This window comes from Etheostoma cragini, chromosome 6, assembly GCF_013103735.1.
Source record: "Etheostoma cragini isolate CJK2018 chromosome 6, CSU_Ecrag_1.0, whole genome shotgun sequence".
Lineage (NCBI taxonomy): Eukaryota > Metazoa > Chordata > Actinopteri > Perciformes > Percidae > Etheostoma > Etheostoma cragini.
Genome location: NC_048412.1, coordinates 23270217 through 23290777, shown reverse-complemented (window position 1 = coordinate 23290777; position 20561 = coordinate 23270217). Strand labels below are relative to the sequence as shown.

Here is a 20561-nt window from a genome sequence, read left to right as displayed (position 1 = left end):
CCAAATATAAAATTAGCATACTTATTCCGCAGAATGGATCATTTCAGAATAATATCGGCCTATATTGTATTTTAAGTATTGACGCAGTAATGTGTGCATCACTTTAATGTTGCAGCTGATAAAAGTGGAGCTAATTTTAAGCTTGTCAGTTTCCTTCCGGGGATCAATAAAGTCTGAGCTCATCTATACCAATACATACTCATCTGTTTGTTGATTAGGCTATTTTTATCATATGAATCTGCAAATTGGTAACTAAAGTGTTCAAGTAAAAAGTAAAACATTTGCCTCTGACATGCAGTGGAGTGAAATTATAAAGTAGCAAACGCTAAAATAAGTACCTCAAAATTGAAGAATAATTGAGTAAATTTACAAAGTTACTTCCCACCACTGTAATTAAATACATTGGAGTCATCAGCCCTCTACGTACAACTGAACATCGAAAACGGATGTGATCTCAAACACCATGAAAACCCCTCGCTGTTACAGGAGTGATGAGGAAGGAAGCGCGCACATGCCTTCAAAGTCTTCAAACAAAAGTTCAGAGAGATAAATAATTACTCATCAAGTATTTTCAGACCTAATCATCTCGGAGCAAAAGTCTATCTGGGGTCCCTGCTCTCGAACCTCCAGTCTGCTCGGCCAGAGAGTTGACCTGTGACCGGGTGGAGAGATGAAGACTCTGCAGATCATCCGAGAATCCCCGGGTCTTATTCTGCAGCTGCAGCTGCTGCTGCTTCTGCTGACAAGGGTTTGCATTTACGGGTACAAGCCTGTCATCATCGTTCATGGCATTTTGGATGGACCAAAACAGTTCAACACGATGGCTTTTCACATAAACAAGGTAGGCGATCTCAAAAGCGAACATGTGCAAATAAGTAACATGTTGTTGTTGGTGTTTACTTTGGGAGAGACTTCTGTGAAGTATTTTTTCATAGAAAATCAGTGGTGGAAGAAGCTCAGATATTTTACTACAGTGAAAGTAATATTGCCACCTGCATTCAAAATGATTTATCAAAGTAAAAATACAAAATTTGCAGAATGGCTCATTTCAGAATCATGTAACCTGCACATGTATTAATGTGTACACATCACTTTAATTCTTCAGCTAGTAAAGGTCGGGCTGACTTCCACTGGTTACTTGGCATCTTACAGTAATTTATAATCATACATCATCATTTATTAGTTGATTATAATGTGTATTAACAATCTCAATCTTCAAAGTAACTAGTGACTAAAGTTCAAGTGTAAAAGTATAAAGTAGTGTAAATTGAAGCAAAGTACCTAAAAGCTGTATAATTTGGCATGGAACAATGTAATTTTGGGTACACCTGTTTATGCATTTTGATATAAGAAACTCTTTATGAACCTGCTTTTCCATATTACATTCCTCTCATACTTACTCCCAAGTGAAACTTGATGATTTCAACTTTGTGAGCAGTCAAACCTCCCACTTATATCCTAGAAATTAATCAAACTAATTTTGGACTCTATATACAGTAGGTACATTACAGATTATTTTAAAAAGCAGTCAGATTTCAAGTGAAGTGAAAATCATTAAGCACTTTTAAGGTAAGTGTTTCTGTTCCCCTGTCATTTTTCTATTCCTCAAGATCAGCTTTGTTTTGTAACAACGTCTTTTTATAAGAGCCCAGATCAACGGAGTTGGTTGATAACATTATCTGTAATCAGGCTGATAGTTGATTTAATCAGTGATTACTGTGTGTCTTTTACTCTTTTCCTTTTTTCTTTTATTCACAGGTGCATCCAGGCACTGAGGTGACAGTGATTGACTTGTATGATAACCTGGCCAGTCTGGAGCCGATGTGGAAGCAGGTCCAAGACTTCAGGAAAGCCTTCAACTCCATTGTGCAAATTGCTACTGATGGCGTCCATCTTGTGTGCTTCTCACAAGGTCCACTCCCACTCACGACACTGTATACACACACCACTGTCATTCTTTAACATAAACTGTGAGCTTTTATCTATTGATGATCTATTATTTGGGATGCAGCAGCAGTAAAAGTAAAAGTAAACACTAATGATGGGTGGAAGCATCCAACTTAAAGTAGCCTGCCAGTAAAAGACAGAAAACATTGGAAGAGAAAAATGGGCTCATAAGGACTAAGATAAAATGAAATGGAAGTTGTATAAAGCTTTTAGTGACTACAGAGGGAGCCGTGCCATCTGAGTCAGCAATGGTTGGGTCTGAAGACTAAGTTTGAATTCCTTCAAAAAATTAGGAATGTGAGTGTGGCATGCATTTCTAGTTTCACCCCAATTAGATTGTGTTTAAAACCTTTTTTAATTTACCGTTAAGTAAAAATACATGAAACAATTGTAAATCTGCGGCTGTTGCTGAGCAGGTAGAGCAGATCGTCCACTGATTGCAGAGTTCGTGGTCTGATCTTAAGTGTCCTTGAGTGTAATACTGACCCCCGATTGCTCTCGATGGATTTGTCTACGCTCATTATGAGGTAGACAAAATAATATAAACACCTCTTTGTATAATGCAATACAGTTCAAAAGCATCACAAACATTTTCCAAAATGTAGTTGAGTTACGTCATCTCTCTAAAAGAGATTTAAAAAAACTGAACATTACAACCTTCATGAAGGGAGAAGTTACTGCAGCACTGTTGAATTTGATTGCATTAGATTAAGATTGGTGTACCTGATTAACTGACAACTGACAATCATAAGCAAAGATACTACACACACACACACACACACACACACACACACACACACACACACACACACACACACACACACACACACACAGCAGTACAGTAGATACAATTGCTTTACATACACATTAAAGTTGACGAACAGTATTTATTTTTGCAGGTATTCAAGTTTCATTTCCACATTTCTTGCATAATGAAAGTGGCATTTTGTACCCAAGTGGATCACAGTTCCTGCATTTGTGCAGTTTATGTATTCAAATCTCCTTTTTACAGAATAATCCTATACCTAAAACAAATACGTTTTGTCAAGAAAAGCACTTCTTTTAACAAACAGGAGATTGCCATTTCTGTAAATTGTGTGGACATTCAGAGTTCTCAGCGGATGTATCTGACTGCGCCACCATCTGATCAAAGTTTTCCCTTATCCTGTGAAAAAGCCTATCTCAACATTCATTAGACACATTGGCACAACACAACAGGTATTAAATGCATGTATCTCGGATAATTAGGGACATCCGGTGGAATATCCGGCGGCACCTGAACAATCCCGAAAATGAAATGTTGTCGATGTAGACTACTCACCACTTAACTTTTCATCTAAACAACATCAAAAAGTCTCTGAGTGTATCCAATTATCTAAGACCAAAAATCAGCCCCAGATATACATTTACAGAAATTAGCACTACATTACACTAATTATTTTTTGCATCCTATCAAAGTCAGAACAGACAAAAGATCTACATGATAAACATATTAGCATTTTCATTATGAGAATTCTAGCGTCTGTTAGCATCTAGCTAAAAGCCACGCTGTTCCTAAGTACAGCCTCACCGCTGCTAAGGAAAAGAAGGAAAACAACGCACAGTTTCGCTATAACCTGTTTAATTTGGTGTAACAAATGCATTTGCGGGCACCCACTTGTCATATTTTATCCACTCTTAACATACAAGATGTATCTCTCCAGAGGGATTAAAACACTTAAGGACCCCTGCACCAGATCTCATGTAGCCTACTGGTTTGTCGGAACTCTCTTGAAATTGTGTCTTCTCCTATTCTTTCTAAGGTGGTCTAATTTGTCGAGCTCTTCTCTCCATGGCTCCAGACCACAACGTGCACACCTTTGTTTCGCTGTCATCACCACAGGCCGGGCAGTATGGAGGTCAAGGAGCTTCATTTTATGTTTTAAGCATATCTGTACAGTGTAATCCTTGTCCTCCAGCGAATCATGACATTCATGGAGTCCCAGTTAATTTACCAATACTTCAGAAATTATGTAATAGATCCTAAATTTCACAATACTGGATTTCTCCACAGACACAGAATACCTGAGGAGGGTATTTCCTGACTGCACAAAAAAGATAGTGTTTCATTTTTGCTACAACAGAGTGGGACAGAAAGTCTCTATTTGCAACTACTGGAACGGTGAGGAAATATGATTTGAATATCAGAAAATATTTACCTTTTACTTGTATGTGGTAGCCTATTACATCACTACTTGAAAAGAAACTAGGGTACAATGGATATTTATTTATCTTTTCTCCACAGACCCTCACCATCGTCCCCGCTACCTAGAGGGTAACGACTTTCTGGCTATGCTTAATGGTGACAGACCTCACAACGACATGAAAGGTAGTGGAATGCATTACTGTTATTATGTGCTATATGTCTGTGGATGTGCGGTAAAAAGAAAGTCATGCATTTCCCTGTTTCACCTCCTCAGCATGGAGAGAAAACTTCCTGAATATCAAAAAGCTTGTGCTGATTGGAGGACCAGATGATGGCGTCATCACACCGTGGCAGTCCAGGTTTCATCAAAGTTTTATACTTTCTTACTTTGTCGCATACTCAAAGTACAATGTAGCAAGATTGAATTGCTGCATTTTACCAATTGTAAGTAGTAGAAGCAGTGGACAGCTATGCATACATCATCCGGGGAGCACCTTAGGGTTCAGTGTCTTCCTCAGGGACACTTTGACATGTGGCCGGAGGAGCCTGGGATTGAACCGCGAACCTTGTGATTGAGTGGCTACAACTCAATGTGTCTGTGATAAATAAATATGTCTAATTAATTAGTGGTGAATGGACACTACAGGTCAATAGTTTGGGGGTCACTTACCAATTCCCATACAATTCCATTATAGACAGGATACCAGCTGATCTGAGTGGGTGGCTGATCTTTAACGCAATATCTACATTGCCAGTGATCAGCAACCATTCATCCAATGTTCCAAAGGCACATTCTGTTTGCTAATCTGATATAATTTTTAAAAACTGAGAAAACATTGGAGAACCCTTTTGCAATTATGTACTGTAAGTACATAATGTAATCTGAAAACTGCTGCCCTGCTTAAAAAAACAACGCCTCGAAACTCAGCTGGTATTCTGTTTACAACGCAGTGTATTCTGAGTGCAATGGAAATTTCTAAATGACCCCAAACTTTTGAGCGGTAGTGTATAACAGCCTTCTTTCTCTTACAACAACAATAATATACTCGTGCTCCGGAGGATTCATTAGCCCTATATCCCCTTTATAACCAACTGATTTCTAGGTATATGATTTGCTCTGAATTTACTTCCCTTATTAATAAACAGCCAAACAGAAGGAATAAGACAACCTGAGCATTTCTAAATAATTAAAAAAAAATTTATTTCTTTAATTGATCATGTGAAAACTTTCTTGAATTAAAAAGGGCTTTTGAATAATCCATACACATGCACAATCCCCATGAAGTCAGAGGTCCTTCACTAAATAAATTCAAAAACATTTGAATGAGTTTATATACAGTATATTTGTTGCAAATAACATATTACAATGGCATATATATGGGGCTTCCAAATTAATAGTAGCCTAATAAAAAAGAAGAAATTCAAATATACTAACGCCACTTAAGGGTTTTTGTTAATAGAGACCTAAAACCTATATTATAGGTACTTATTTATGTGCTTCTGTCCTTTACGGCCTAATATTTGATTAATGGTCAATAGCTTTAAAGAGAACACTGACTATGAATGACACACAATACATTTGAAGTTTGAAGTATTTTAACAACTAAGTCTGCCTGCAGGTCTACCTCTCAGTCAGGTACAACCTTAAATTGTAAAAGCCTACAGTAAAACCTAAAAGCGTAGATGAACACACTCTTACCAATATCTCCATTCTGGATTTTAGCAGCTTGACAGTCTAAAGGAACTTTTTAGAGACATCTCAGTGATTACATTAGACTGAAACCTTAAAAGTGAGGAGGACAGAGAGAAGATTTTTGAAAAGTCATTCCCAGTGGAAATGACACCCTTGGCTTAGATTGATACTGAGGTTCCAGACAATTAAGTATTTAGTCTCCTGTTAGAAAAATTACGATACACATTTTTTCTCTGATTAGTATTAAAACCATTTGCATTACAACAACATAAAACACTATTACTACTGTCATCATCTGGTATCTGGGAGCCACTGTATTGTCCTTGTCTGGAGCATGGTGTGATGCTGAGAGAAGAACAGGCGCTCTTTGATTGAGATAAACTGGCATTGACTCTTTATTGTGACTATAGAGACTTATCTCATTCTACGTTGTATTAACAAAAGCTGTTATAGAAAGCTTATTCGTTAATCACTTTCTGTACTCAGTCTGAGAGTGCTGTAAACTGATTCTACTTGCAAGTAAACAAACTTTATTACAACTTTAGTGGTTTCTGTTCATTCTTAATAATGAAATTATTCTAACATCTCCAAAATGTGTGTTGAGTGAACTGTTTCTGGTCAAAACTGCAGCAGAGGTTTCAAGACCTCTTTACCTGAACTGACCGTTTCCTCTTTTTCTAAAAACAGCCACTTTGGATTCTATGACAGCGACGAAAACATTGTAGAAATGAGAAACCAGGAGGTAAGTTGCAAAACTAATATATATAGTATATACACACACCATTGTGTCTGGAAAGTTACCCATATACATATTTATTTTAGGTTCTCTGTGAAACGGTAGACATTTTTGAATAACCCGTCCTCTTCTTCTCTCCTTTTGAAAGTCTTACAAGAACGACACGTTTGGGCTGAAGACGCTGGACGCTCGAGGCGACGTGTCAGTGTGCATTCACTCTGGAGTGAAGCACATTCAATGGCACTCAAACTACACAGTGTTCATGACCTGCATAGAGAAGTGGCTCACATGAATACGTATACACAAATAGAATTCACAAATGCTTGCTCTTGTTTCACTTCTGAACTTTTTTGGCTTCTATAGACAGAAAAATATGGTCTTGAAATTTTTAATGCTTTAAAATTCCCTCAGTAGAAACATCCTTGAATGGTCCAAAATATTGTGGGTAACAGCCTGCAGTGAGCCACGCATTGTGGTAAACCATTAGTAATGACCTTATTCATCTACAGTGTAATGGTCAATCATCTGCTGCCATCTGGTGGTAGTTTATGATGATTTATGGTTGATGGTGTCTTGTCAAGGATGAATTCAATGAAAACTGATCTGTTATGTCTTTAGGGTGAAACTTACAGGCATGCTGGAGAGTGCTTATGTTTCTGCCTAATGTAACTTGATTTTAGTTGATCTTTTCAAAAAATGTGAGATATTCTTCTGTATTAAAGTATTTTGTATGAACTAACCTCAATCATCAGTCTATTTATTTATTTTTTATTGAGTTTTTAAAACCATAAAACATAAAATCTAATTTTCACCTTTACCATTAAAAAAATTAAGTTGTTCCTGAAGCTATCTCGCCAAATGATGTTATACAATTCTGGGAAATGTGTTGTTAGGTTGTAACAATCACACTCCATAACTAACAAACAATCATGTTGCCCCGCAAGAATAAAAACCTCCTCATTGTGTTGTAGTCCAGTAGCCTACATAATTCCCTTCGCATTTTTTATTAAATCACATCGCAGAGGTGTTGTTAAAAAAACTTAAAAAACTGTGGATATATGTTTTAAGGATGCTGCTTCTTCATTTAAGTACAATAACACAAAAAGAAGCACATTTAAATATAAATACAACCGTGGAACAAAGCACAGCCTTGCAATGTAGTCTACACAGAGACAAATAAGTACTCAATAAAAACTGAACATTTGAAATGATATATAGTAAGTCATTTTTAGTGATTGTTTTAGATATCTTCGAGCACTTTCATTTAATAATTACCCTGTTTCATTGTTGAGAGATTATGCTGCGTGTCCTCTTTAGGCTCTGACAGTAAATGTTGATACTTTCGCCCTTTACACATGATTGGATAAAAGCAGCATGTTGGGGTTGTGATCAATCAATTAAACCAATTGATTTTTCTTTAATGAACTGATTAACAGGGGTTGAGATATGGATTGTGAGCTAATAGAACAAAAGGGGATTCATCTTAATCAGAAATTATATTTTAATAGAACACAGCATATTTTATGGTTTTACAAAGGGGATAATTTTAGTTCCAATTTGAGTGTTATTTGTGTAAGGAAATATGTTTATTGCAAAAAAGAACATGCAAGAAACCATTTTCAGCAGATTTAGTCCATAACTGCAATATGTATGTAAGTGTTTATAAAAGTACAAAGAAATCAATAATCAAACTCAAAAAGGAAAACTATCTATCTAATCCAAAACTATGACCTTTCCTCATATAATTATTAGATAAAGTTAAGTATTTCAGAATTAATAGATAGTAAGTCACACTGAAGTCTTACATTAAGCATAAGATTGTACACAGAAAATTGAAGCATGAGCCCCATTACTGTAGGACAGGGATTACAACATGACAGGAGCAGAGGGGGAATGAAAAGTTCACCGTGCTTCTGTAATTGAACTCATCGTTAGATGGCATTTCATCATGAAATTGTTTTGGGGCAGAGCTACAAAGCGAGGTAAACTTTAGTCAAAAACCATACTTCTACTCAGAGTCACAACTAAGTCAAATCCCACATGGAACACATTTAGACATGATTCAGTGTGACTTCCTGAGGATATCGTTATCTGTGATGTCCATCGCATATCGCAAATAGCCTACATCCATAAATCCACTTAGACATCATAACAATCTGTACTACTAATCTGTAACTACTCGGTCTGAAAAATGCTTCAGAACTTGCCTGACAACATCACATTTCAAAGTTTTCTTCAGTATCAAAGTAATGCAGCCAGTGATAGTTGTCTATTGGTACAATGCAAACATACTGCAAGTAAAAAAAAATTGGCATACTTTTGATGGTGTGGATTTGTCAAAATGTAAACAAAATAAAGCTATAAAAAAGAAAGAAAACATGTGGGGGAGATTTTTAGGGGTCCAGGTGGCTTTATACTTTCTATAAAGCCACTTGTTATAATGGTTCCCAAACCATATGTTGGTGCCAGCATGGTGTGTCAGATTAACACAGCTGAGCTGATACAGGAAAGAAAGAAACAGTAGAAGAGCCAGAAACTCTCCACCTGAAAAAATTAGAGAAAAAAATTTAATATACAGAAATAATAGAAAAGGACTTTATTGCAATAAACACATACATATTTAAAAGAAGAAAAAAATGTATTATTACTTAAATAAACGTATATGTGAATAGGCCCATACATGAACATTCTTATAATTATTCAATTATAATTTGTTATTTAACTTTGTACTTCCACATTTCTCTTTAAATTTGTATTATTTGTATTTGTTTTGGCACTCTATGACTCCCTAACCACAGTGTTACCACTATTGTGTTAATTATTGTTTTGTAGGCTACTAAGTAATAGTTCCACTGGGCAGGGAGGAGCGTGTGAACATGATCCGGGTCTCCAATCCACCACTGTCCTGTCCCGCCTCCCAGCCAGTGTTTGCACTCCTCACCTCTATACACCTCCTCCGTGTGCTCGCGCTCAAACAGGTATGAGAGCGATGACGCGTGCACGGTGACACCCTCCTCTCTTCCTCTGCTGCTCCGGTGTGGTGCAACGCGGCTCCAGCTCAGCTCCGGGTGGAGATTTGTATGTAAGAAAGTTAATTTAACGTTACACTTTACACTTGTGTACGGGAGACTTTGCCCCATTTATGAGGAGACAATGAAGATTTCTGCCTCGCGTGTCGGACTTTAAACTCTTTCTCGCGTCTGAAGCCCGGAGGACTCAAACGTAAGACTTTAAAACATCGTTTATTAAAGCTAATTGTGTGTTTGTATAGCGTTAAAAGTAGACCGAAGCAAACTGAGGGCGGTGACTGAATGCTCCCGGTTATATTTATGAAACGCTGCTGCTGTTCCACTTTTACACGCTGACGTTACACTTTCACGTTGAATCGCTGCAGTTCAGGGTTAAAAATAGATTCAGATACACTATAGTTCAGTTTCCACTGGACGATGAAGAGTTTCCCTTTGGAAACATGTCGCCTGCTGTTTTTGGTTTCCGGGAAGAAAAGAAAAACATTTGTATTGAAACAGTCAAATGTCGTGGATATATGTCATTTGTCATGTTTTGGGGTTTAATTCACGGTTTCCGAATGCAGGACAAATATTTTTGGTAGAAAAATGTATTCGTCAAAGTGGTGTTATCTGGTCAAAATAATTGAAGGGTGTCTCTTTTGTGAGAGGGGGAAAGGTTCATGGAGAGACTCGGCTACTCCAGCGCTGACACAGCGCGGTGGAGATAATGCCGGACTGTGGACAGACTGGAAGAGAAAGTTTCATTCATCGACAGTCTGACTGGATTCACTGTCAGCGTGGCTCAAGGTCGACGTGTCCCGCCCTAGGTGGAAGCTACTGTCAACAGCCAGCAGCTGGGAGCTGCAATAAACCGGCAAACAAACATGCATGCATGAAAGACCTCAAACTAAATATTTAGTCAAAGCACTAGAGAGACTACTGACAGTATGTCAAACTGGGTAGATTAATCAAACTTTTCCTGACCTGTTTTTATGTGTATTATTTGTGTGTAGCCTACATGAAGGCCTTGGGTTGTTAAAACCCCATAATTCCCCATGACACTATTGAGGACATCGTGAACCACAATTAGTTTAATTTAAGAATGATTTTTCCTAACCCTCCTAAAGAGGTGAAAAACTAGACCAAGTTAGCAGCTCTGTGAGGTGCTCACATGCTCAAAATGTCATCCTGTGAACCCTTGTTGGTTCCTGACTCCCAGATTGGTGTAAATGTCTCCTTATTTTTTTTTATTCACAGAGAATTTCCAACATCTATCGGACAATAAGGGGGAAAGCATCAGCCCTCGGTCTGCGATGTCCTCCAGAGGTAAAAATGACTTGTGCAGAATGTGTGGCGGAGCTCTCCAGGGAAACCAACGGCGCTGGCTGTTTGGCGGCCAAAATAAAAAGACTGGTAGGCCTCAGACCCCGACAGAGTCTCTGAGAGGAGGAAGTCTGTCTCGATCCTCGCAGAGCAGTCCCTGGGGTGAGTCTGGAGCATTTAGCTTTAAAAAAGTCTTTATTACAGAATGGGAACTTAATTTACTTTTACTCTTCACAGGCAGCACATTATCTTTGGGTTCCTCTGTGTCTCTCTCCAAGTCCCAGTTGTCCCTTAACTCCCCGTCCAAAGGGATGGATCTGCTCCCTGTGTTGACTCACATACTGGGGCAGCCTGTCTCACGAGGCAGCGGGCAGGGGGAGTTTGTGTGCGGCAAATGTGTGTGCCTCCTCGAGCGGGTATTCAAGTTCGACTCGGTGATAGCCAGGGTGAGGGTGCTTTCGTCAGAGCGCCTTCAAAAGCTAACGCAGGAGAGGGACAAGATCAGATACTGGGTGCGCCAAAGCTACCACCAGAGACACCCACGGGACGTTCAAAGCAGGGGCAGCACCAGCGAGGAGGACGGCGAGATGGTGAAGGAGGGGTACAGGGAGATGCTCAAAGAGAACATGGCACTCTCAGAGTACGAGTGCTGGTCCGAGAAGTGGGACACGTGCCCATATTTTATAAGAACCGGTAAAAGATGCAACCAGGGCAAAGGATGTGAAGGCTGTGATTCTTTACGGGTATCCGACTCGGATTATGAGTCTGTTTGCGGGGTTCCTCGCCGCTTGCCTTTGCAACCGTTCTCCCCTTTGGCGTTGTCGCGGGACAAATCCCAGAGCATGCCCCTCCACTGGCACAGGATGCCATCCTTCAGCTCCAGCCCGTCTTCAATGGCAGGGTCCACTCTCTCCTTACAAGCATCGTCCCGCACTGAGTCCATTCAGTCTCTGGACTCGCTTGATGGCAACGACCCATTTGACTCAGCAAGCATTCAGTCTGCCAACTTTGTGCTTAAGGAGCTGAGAAATATTGAAGCGAAGCCGGTCAGTTCGCCATCAGGGAGTAGGATCCCAGTGCTGGACAGGAAGTACTCTGGAAAAGTTGGAGAGATGGCGTCACCCTCGGTGAACAGGGTGCTGAACTTTGGGAGGGTGGAGAACGGAGTAGAGGAAACGGATGTCGAGGACGGGGATGTCCTATCAGAGCTTAGGGATGAGTTCATGCCTCTTCATCAACAGGTGAGTGTTTTTATTACTGTTAGAGCATGCCATTAAAATGTGCAATAGGTATGAAGAGAAGAACTCTGAACAGACGCTGTGTGTGTGTGCTGTAAATATTGACACAGTGTGCTGCAATAGGTAAACCGGGAGCAACTGAGGTCAGTCCAGCAGTCCAACAAGATTAGAACTACACGTTTTGTTTTTACGGAATAATAACACAACTCATGTTTACCATGGAATATTTTTTAATTTCAGAGCACAACTGGCCAGGTTCACCATGCGGTCAGGCACCTGCGTGGCCAGCTGGACCAAGCTGTGTCCCATATCAGGACCCTGGAGGCTGAGCTGATACATGGGAGGAGCAAAACAACTGAAGTCAATGGATCAGAAGACTGGGCCCCTGTATGTATTCAGTGTGCTCTCTCTCTCTTGCTCTTACTCCAATCAAGACAGTTATATGTTGAAAGAGTTGTTAGACTTTTTTTTTAATAATTTGCATTCTTGCCAGAGAGTTAGCGTAGCTTAGCATAAAGGCTGGAAACGGGGGGAGGGGGCTGGGGTGAGAGAAGAAAACGGCAGACTGCCTGAACGAGGAGTCAAACACAAGTAAACATAGGAGCGGCCAAAAGTCTATTCCAAAGCTGTAGGGGGAGCTCTATAGAGAAACCTGCAAGAAAAAGGCGATTAGTCACGTTCCCCTACACTGAAACAGGTTTTGCACGCTGTACTCATTCCTTCTGATAATAGTCATCTTATCACATTTGTATTGTGATGTATGTATGTATTAAGATAAAAACCAGATTTAGAGTTGCTGGTAGGTCTGATTTTATTTTATTTTAATTTATTTAACATTTGGACAGAGCCAGGCTGGCTCTTTCCTCATGTCTTTATGCTAAGCAAAGGTAACCAGCTTGTGGCTGTAGTCGTATTTATTAAAAATATGTAAGTATAAGTATAAGTAATAAGTTTCAATCTTATCTAACTAAGGCAAGACAGCAATTAATTGTTTACCAAAATATATTTTTATGGATATTTTAACTATGGTGTTAAAAAACAAATACACGTAAAAGCTATGGAATTAAAATCTCATCTAAAAGTAAAGAAATCTAAGTGGAAATAAATTAGATGTCAGTGAAGTTATGATGTTACACAAAATGTACCCAGTAATTTTTTTTTTACCAGCTTTCATAAGAAACAATTGCCTCCTAACGTTTTTTCTTTCACGTAAGAAAAACATGTTTAATACACAGTGCAAAACCGCAGAGCAGCTCCACAAACACCTCTAAATGTTGAACAGCATAATGAAAGGAATGGAGGGTGGATGTACTGTGGGTTTGTGTCTGTTGAAGGGTGTGTCTACGTTTCCTCGTTTACAGGTGCAGTTAAAAACAAACACACCACACACACACATGCACAGCGTGTCCCTGGAATCCTCTCCGACCGGTGGATTTTGCCCTGGGCTTAGTAGTCTTATGATGGAGGATATCATTAAAAAAGCGTCTTGGCTGCTGTGAAGAGTTCACATGACCTGATCTATGCTCATCATCTTAACACAACGCCCCTCGTTGCAGCAGAGTTTATTATTACTAAGAATTATTGTGAAATATGTAGGCTTAGCAGCAGGTTTAAACATTAGAAGTGTTCAGTAAATCTACAAACAAATCTCTCATTAACAGATTTGTCAGTTTAGCTGTAATTCAAAGTACATTACTACCTCATTAAAAGACTGTGAAAGCCACAGAAACAACTTTGTTGTAAATTATAGCTTGCTAAGCTATTAACATTAACCATATGAAGTGCTTATATTGGATTGTTTTGTACTGAACTGAACGTGACAGCTGGGACTATAAACGGCGCAAACGTACTACTGAACTGAAGACCATCTGAATCAGCTGCACATGAATAGTGATGCCTTCACTTACTGTTGTACTTGCTGAAGTGCATTTAAACAGTGATGCAACTGCTTAGCTTAGGAAAAAGGGGAACAAAAAAACATAGTCGATCTGGACTGAACAGTGATTTTGAATCGAATCATGGTTTCAGGTTGTCAGATAAGAATATTTGTTGGTTATTTTGGTCTAACGTTGTAATACATGTAATGAATTTGGGTTTGTTGGACAACACAAGATGATACTGTGATTTGTAAATTATATTTTACTCAGCCACACTCCAGAATCTTTCATTAACACAGGTTGACTGTCAAAATAAAATCATAGTTGTTTTCCTCTTTTCTCCAGTTGCTCCAGAATAAGGGTGGCAGCTCCCTGCTGCAGAGCCTTGGTCACTCCCTGCATAGCCGGGAGCTTCTGATCCAGGTGGGTGAGGTGATGAGGGCAGACAGGACTCAGTCATGCCCACAGCAGTGGGAGCTCCTGCTGTGAGAGCTCTAAAGCTCCCAGGAATGTTGTTTGTCTTTTGAAGTCACTGTACGCCCTTAAAGCGACAGTGCCAAAGCTACATTAACTATTTGCCAGTGACACTGAAGTATGTTTTCTTAAGCTTTGATCATGACTGCTTTTATTTTTAGCAACTTGTTAGGTAGATGATTTACAGCAGGACTTTTATTGGACTGATGCACTCATCGCACGTCACTCACTGGATGAACGTGATGGCTTAATATGGCTAAAGCAAGCAGAACTGTCCTATCAGAAAGCTGACCAGAATGGCTTTCTTATGTTAACAAAGGGTGCACGAATGAAATAAAGATTATCAATAGGTGACTAATTAATAAAAGGTTTTACTTTCACTTGTGGTTTTATATTGTGCCACACTAAGAACATATTTTATTTGTGAAATCCGCTTATTGTGACGAGAGTTGGATGAGAAGATCAATACCATGTTAAATGTAAAGCCACAGCCGCTCGTTGGCTTGGCTTAGTTTATTTTAGCACAAAGACTGGAACGGGGGAAACAACTAGTAACTGTCTTTATGCTAAATTAAGCTAACCAGTTGCTTCCTGTAACTTCATATTTCCCATACAAACATAGAGAGCAGTATCAGTCTCCTCTTACTTTTGGCAAGTAAGCAAATACTTGTTTCCCTAAATGTCCAACAAATAGCTAAGATTTAAAATATGCATACCCTCCAAATGTTTTTTTTTTAAAACACGCAAGCTTTTAGTTGACAGAAATACAGTATGCTTACATCAAATATAAGCTGTTTTTATGCAGTGAACATTGATGTGTTAGATGGCAAACCTATGCTATAAAAAAGTGAACCATGTCCCTTAAATCCCTATATTGCCAGAACAAATGTGTCAACGACATCTTCAAGAGGACACAATTGTCTTCAGATGAACAAGTCTGAGTCTTGTGATTTTTAACAGATTTAAAGTTTTAGGTTGAGTAGATAAGTAATGAATGGGGCTGTCTGTTTGATGGAGCTGTAGTTTTATGACTGCACTGCCTGATCTTTGCAGTGGTTCTTATTTGCATGCATATACGCTTGGCTCTGCCTCTACAGTATATGAACACTTGGCTGGAGTTAGTATGGTTCTTTGTATTGATTTATGCTTAAATCTTACAACAATCTGCACTTTAAAGAGCCATGGATCTTTAAACCAGAGTAAAAACTGCAGTTAAAATGTTTTCCATAACAGTGCTGTTATGAGTGTCTTAGCTGTTTAGCACTAAACAGACGGGATGTTTTCTCTTTTCCAGGAGTGTATGGGTCTGATCAGAAGACTGTGTGTGGAGGAGGGAGCAGGGACTGAGCTGGCCAACAAGCTGACTGAGAATCTGAAGGAAACTCAATCTGTCAACAAGGTTAGAGCTGACACTGTCCTTTCCATCCTGATTATTGACCTGCTTCATGTTGGGTCTGCTTAGGATGACACACATTACCCACTCACTGAAGCAAAGCAGTTATCGGCATGAGCAGCAGACGTTTTCTGATTGTCATCACACTTAATGCTGTCCCTGTCCCTAAAGGCTTTTGTATTCGCAGAGCAGGTCTTGTGATGATGGTTATTATTTTGTTATATCAAGCCTGCAGGAAGTTTAACCAGTCTACCAGTAGCATGTCAGCTGTTTCCTTCAGCTCCGTTGAAAAACCATGACTAAAATGATGTTTCTGGCATTAAATCACACAAGATCACCGTCTTGTGCCTCATGCAGAAAATGGTTTTGTTTCTTGAACGTTTTAGTGTTCATACTTAAACTACCTGACATTGTTGATTTTAAAAGATTGTGAATTAAAAAATTACTTTCAGTCCATACATTCATTTAATTTCTACTTATCTGGGTTGAATTAATTTCAATGCTTTTAAATCATTAGAAACCGTTATATACTGCTGAAAACAACAGCAACTTTTAGGCCATATGGTTGGTACTGGTTTCCCATAAGTCTTTCATATTTTGGCCGGTACAAACGTGGAATGGATATAAATTGCATTCCGTGTTGTATTAAAACTGTCTTAACAGTCTTAAATTCACCTTTAGTGTACGCTGCAGAAACCCTGGTCTGGTTAGAAGTTAATGTATGGGTAAGGTTGATAAGTGCTACACCTCCTTTAGCACTTAGCAGAGTTCCTACATTCTTTTTACCAGCATCTGAACAAAGTTACATCAGAAGTTTGCTTCCACTTGGCCCTGGAGCAGTAAAGAAGGTTCTTCAAGACCACAGTCATATTTATTGTAATTTTCGTTATTGACTAATCTGGGAAATATTTTTACAATTTGATGACTCATCCTTTGGTCTATGAAATGAAATGTCCGAAATAGGGAGAAAGGCATCGTTACACTTTTCAAAAGTGACGTCTTCAAAAGTCTTGTTTCGTCCGACCAACAGTTCAAAACTTTAGAAATGTTGGTGCACAATGGGCCTTGGCATGCTCCGTGGAAGAAGACCCCTCCCTATGTAGAGATGAAGGGCTCAACGAAAACATGACTTTTATTTTCAGGGGACTGTACGCTAATGAAAATATGATTATGAATATTATATTCCATTTCTGCCAATAGGTCCTATACACTGGTCCTTGAAATGATTATCAAGATACTACATAAACTACGTTTTCTGCTGGTTCATCAACTGTTTCCGTTCTACAGACATATTTAAATAAGATGGCTCAAATGAGATGTTTTGTGATCTGTAGGCTGTCCTACAGACTTTGAGGTCCGAAGTGACTGAGAAGGAGAAGAGCATGGAGAAAGAGATTGAGGCACTGAGGAAGTCTGGAAGAGACCGAGAGAGAGACCTCAACACACTCAACACCGTGCTGCAGTGCAACCAGGATATCATCAATGTATATACACACACACACACACACACATTATTAATAGATTGTGTACAGTTGTACTTTGTCCTATGCACTTGGATGTTTTATTTAGACAAACCTGCGTTTTGTCCTTGCTCCAGGACTTGAGAGTGGCTCTGGGGGAGAAGGAGCATCTACTGAAGGAGGGGGAGAAAGAAAGGGAGTTGTGGAGACAGAGGGACCGGGCCGTCGCTGCTGTCCTGCAGGAGAAGGAGGCTCTGATCCAGGAGCTGGAGAGCCGTCAGAAAGATGTGCAGGTAATAGACGTACACAACGCTGTGACTTCTGCTGGTAGCGGCATGGCTCCAATACTTTTCAAAGAGATATAGAGTGACATAAGTGTTAATGCCTTCCACCTTTTTAAAGTTGAAGGGCTTTCCTTCTCTCTGTTTTATTAAATAAGTGAAACTGTTTCTGTAATTTTCCTCAGGGGTTGGCAGGGGACAGAGAGGGAAACAGTGCCACCTTGTGCAAGGAGGTCACCAAACTCACCACATCTCTGCAGGAATACCAGGACATGGTGCAGGTGAGATATTGTACTACGTTCCAAATACCTTGGAACTCAGGTAATATCAATAATAACAATAAATAAATAAAACATCCGGTTAATTTTCAAAATGTCCCTGCACGACACGTTGAAAATACAGCACAGAGTTGTTTCCCCTCTATTCCTCTGGATGGAAACAAACTTTTGTTGTTTTTGTGGTTCTGTTCTACGTGAATTCGCGAGATCTCGTGGGTCCTTGTGACTTCAGCTGTCCGTCATGGCCGCGGCCGTTCAGCAACAAATCCGGACCTGGTGGGTAATGACGGACGGTGGAGCACGGAGCCGAACCGCAACCATTCTGCAGCCAGTGTAAATTAGGAGTAAAAATCAAATAAACAAAATTCAATACAGTCATAACGACAAAATGGCTCTCGGCTGGAATAAAGTCAACATAAAACAAAGGTGGAACAAAAATTACATTACATTTACACTTTGGTTTTTGTGCAAATCAAAGAAATGTTGAATGCTTTAGATGTTTTGGTAGGCAGATTGTTACCTTTTGTAGACAGAGCACGGCTAGCAGTTTCTACCCCCGTTTCCAGTCTTTATGCTAAGCTAGGCTAACCGACACACAAAAACAACACCACTCAACTTACTTATTTCTTATTTTTTTTACCAGAATCAGAAGGAGAGTCATGTTCAAACAGTGGCCTCGCTGATGGATCAACTCCGAGAAACTCGGCAGGAGCTGAGAGAGAAAGAAAAGGAGAAAAAGGAGGCTGATAGAGCCTGGCAGAACAACATAGAGGACCGAGAGAGAGAGGAAAGGAAACTGAGGGATAGCCTGGAGAAGAGAGACAAACTCATAGAGGTGGGTACAGTCTAAGTCTCAATATTGTCAACAAGGAACGCAGTATAGTTTGTATAGCGTAGACTACAGAACCATATCAACTCTTAGTATAAAACTAACTCAAACATTTTCTTGATTGTAAAGTATTACAGTAGGCTACATCTCCCACCCCTTCCTGAGCCCCCAAAAGAAAGAAGAAATAAATACATTACAATAAAAAAATTTAAGTATCTTGAAGTGCTCATATTATGCTCATTTTTAGGTTCATAATTGTATTTAGGGGTTACATTAGAAAAGGTTTACATTTAATTTTCAAAAAAACACCAAATTTTTGTTGTACTTTCCATTGCTGCAGCTGAGGGCGTGCCACGCTAGCAGCTAGGCGAGCATTATAACGTGTTACAAAGTGGACTAAGGCTGGACTACAATAGAGTTTACATGCACAAAAAGATATATAACGCAATAAAGGCAAGGGAAAAAGCATGATGAGAACTTTAAAATGTGTAATAAAATACATTTGATATACATAACATTTGTAAAATTATATGTATTATCTTAAGAGTTATTACTTCAACAAAGCAAAAGTAATTAAGTATTGTAACATCTCAAATGTGAAGATCTTCTGTTTCTCTATTTGATTACCCTGTAAACTCAGTCTCTTTGGAGTTTAGACTGTTGGTCAGACAAAATGATAAAGAAATCAATAATGACCAAAGATCATCAGTTGCAGCTCTCTCTCTCTCTCTCTCTCTCTCTCTCTCTCCATACTTATTGCCTAAAGTCCCTCCACTAATAATCAGAAAAGGCACATTTTTGTACTTGTTAAAAGCATGTTATGTTTATGACAATCTGAGCTTCATTATGAATACTTGTGATGGTGGCTGAGATCTATTATTTTTCTTTAATGTAGCAAATCCTGTTGGATGCTGAGGAACGGGACAATCTGCTCAGAGAGCTGCAGAAGAACCTGCAGAACAAACGTGAACATCTCACCGCCATCAAACACCCACAGTGACGGAGGGCGACTACTGTACTGACAAGATGCAGACTGACTGCACAGACACAAAATTACTTTGCACTTTCTGTATCACCTTTTTGCCTCCTCAGCATATTTATCATGGTGTACATTACTTCTATTTATAGTATTTATCTTTACTTTTTTTTAGGTTTGCATTTGCAGACCTTCCTTGTTTTGGTACTAGTACACAATTACTACTTAACTCTCTGTAGTGAATCAGTAATTTCAGACTTAAGAGAGTCAGTTTTTTGTGTAGGGAAGAAGAGATGTCAAGTCTAGCTTCTTATAGCTGGATGTTCAATACACGACTTAAAAATCCCCAGATTACTGTATTTAGGTAGTTTTTAATGTAATGGGTCTAATGGTCAGGCAGTGATTAGATTGCATTTAATGCATTGGGAATGCTGATGGAAACATTTCTAAATGGTGGGATGTTAATGCGTATGAGCAACATTTATGTCCTTTAGGACAGGAGCTGGAAAGAAATTTTATTGTTTGTCTTTTCACTTTCACGGTACAGAACTGTCATTTTTTTTAATTTAAGGCAGGAATGGAATTAGGACCAAATATATTTTAACTGCTTTAATTTTGTGCTTTTTATGTGTTTTTCATTTTTGACCTATTCTCAATTATTTTAAATGTTTACATGTCTTGTGTTAGTCAGGGTCTTTATTAATGAAGATATTTTCTTTTAGCTCAAGAGAATTAAACACTCTGATCCAACTTTTTTGTGTCTACAGACGCTGTTATTTCATGAACTATTATGGCGCTGGATCGAGAAGTGTTTCTCTCCGCTCTGTGTTCCCATTTTCGAGAGAGAGAGAGAGAGAGAGAGA

The 20561-nt window shown here is 39.1% G+C and overlaps 2 protein-coding genes across 2 annotated transcripts; both read left to right on the top strand.

The window, feature by feature from the left end:
* The first annotated feature begins 462 nt into the window (after nucleotides 1-462).
* LOC117946766 (lysosomal thioesterase PPT2-A-like) lies at nucleotides 463-7300 on the top strand. The gene is made up of 8 exons (XM_034875133.1): nucleotides 463-841; nucleotides 1759-1912; nucleotides 3750-3845; nucleotides 4001-4108; nucleotides 4232-4315; nucleotides 4407-4491; nucleotides 6513-6567; nucleotides 6710-7300. The coding sequence occupies exons 1-8, from the start codon at nucleotides 671-673 to the stop codon at nucleotides 6851-6853; spliced, it is 897 nt and encodes a 298-aa protein (XP_034731024.1). The 5' UTR covers nucleotides 463-670; the 3' UTR covers nucleotides 6854-7300.
* Nucleotides 7301-9480: 2180 nt separating this feature from the next.
* On the top strand, nucleotides 9481-20223 carry si:ch73-95l15.5 (putative leucine-rich repeat-containing protein DDB_G0290503). Its single transcript, XM_034874706.1, has 11 exons — nucleotides 9481-9539; nucleotides 10827-11054; nucleotides 11130-12133; nucleotides 12371-12517; nucleotides 14353-14430; nucleotides 15776-15880; nucleotides 17209-17358; nucleotides 17472-17627; nucleotides 17801-17896; nucleotides 18537-18728; nucleotides 19618-20223. The coding sequence occupies exons 2-11, from the start codon at nucleotides 10883-10885 to the stop codon at nucleotides 19720-19722; spliced, it is 2205 nt and encodes a 734-aa protein (XP_034730597.1). The 5' UTR covers nucleotides 9481-9539; nucleotides 10827-10882; the 3' UTR covers nucleotides 19723-20223.
* The last annotated feature ends 338 nt before the right edge of the window (nucleotides 20224-20561 follow it).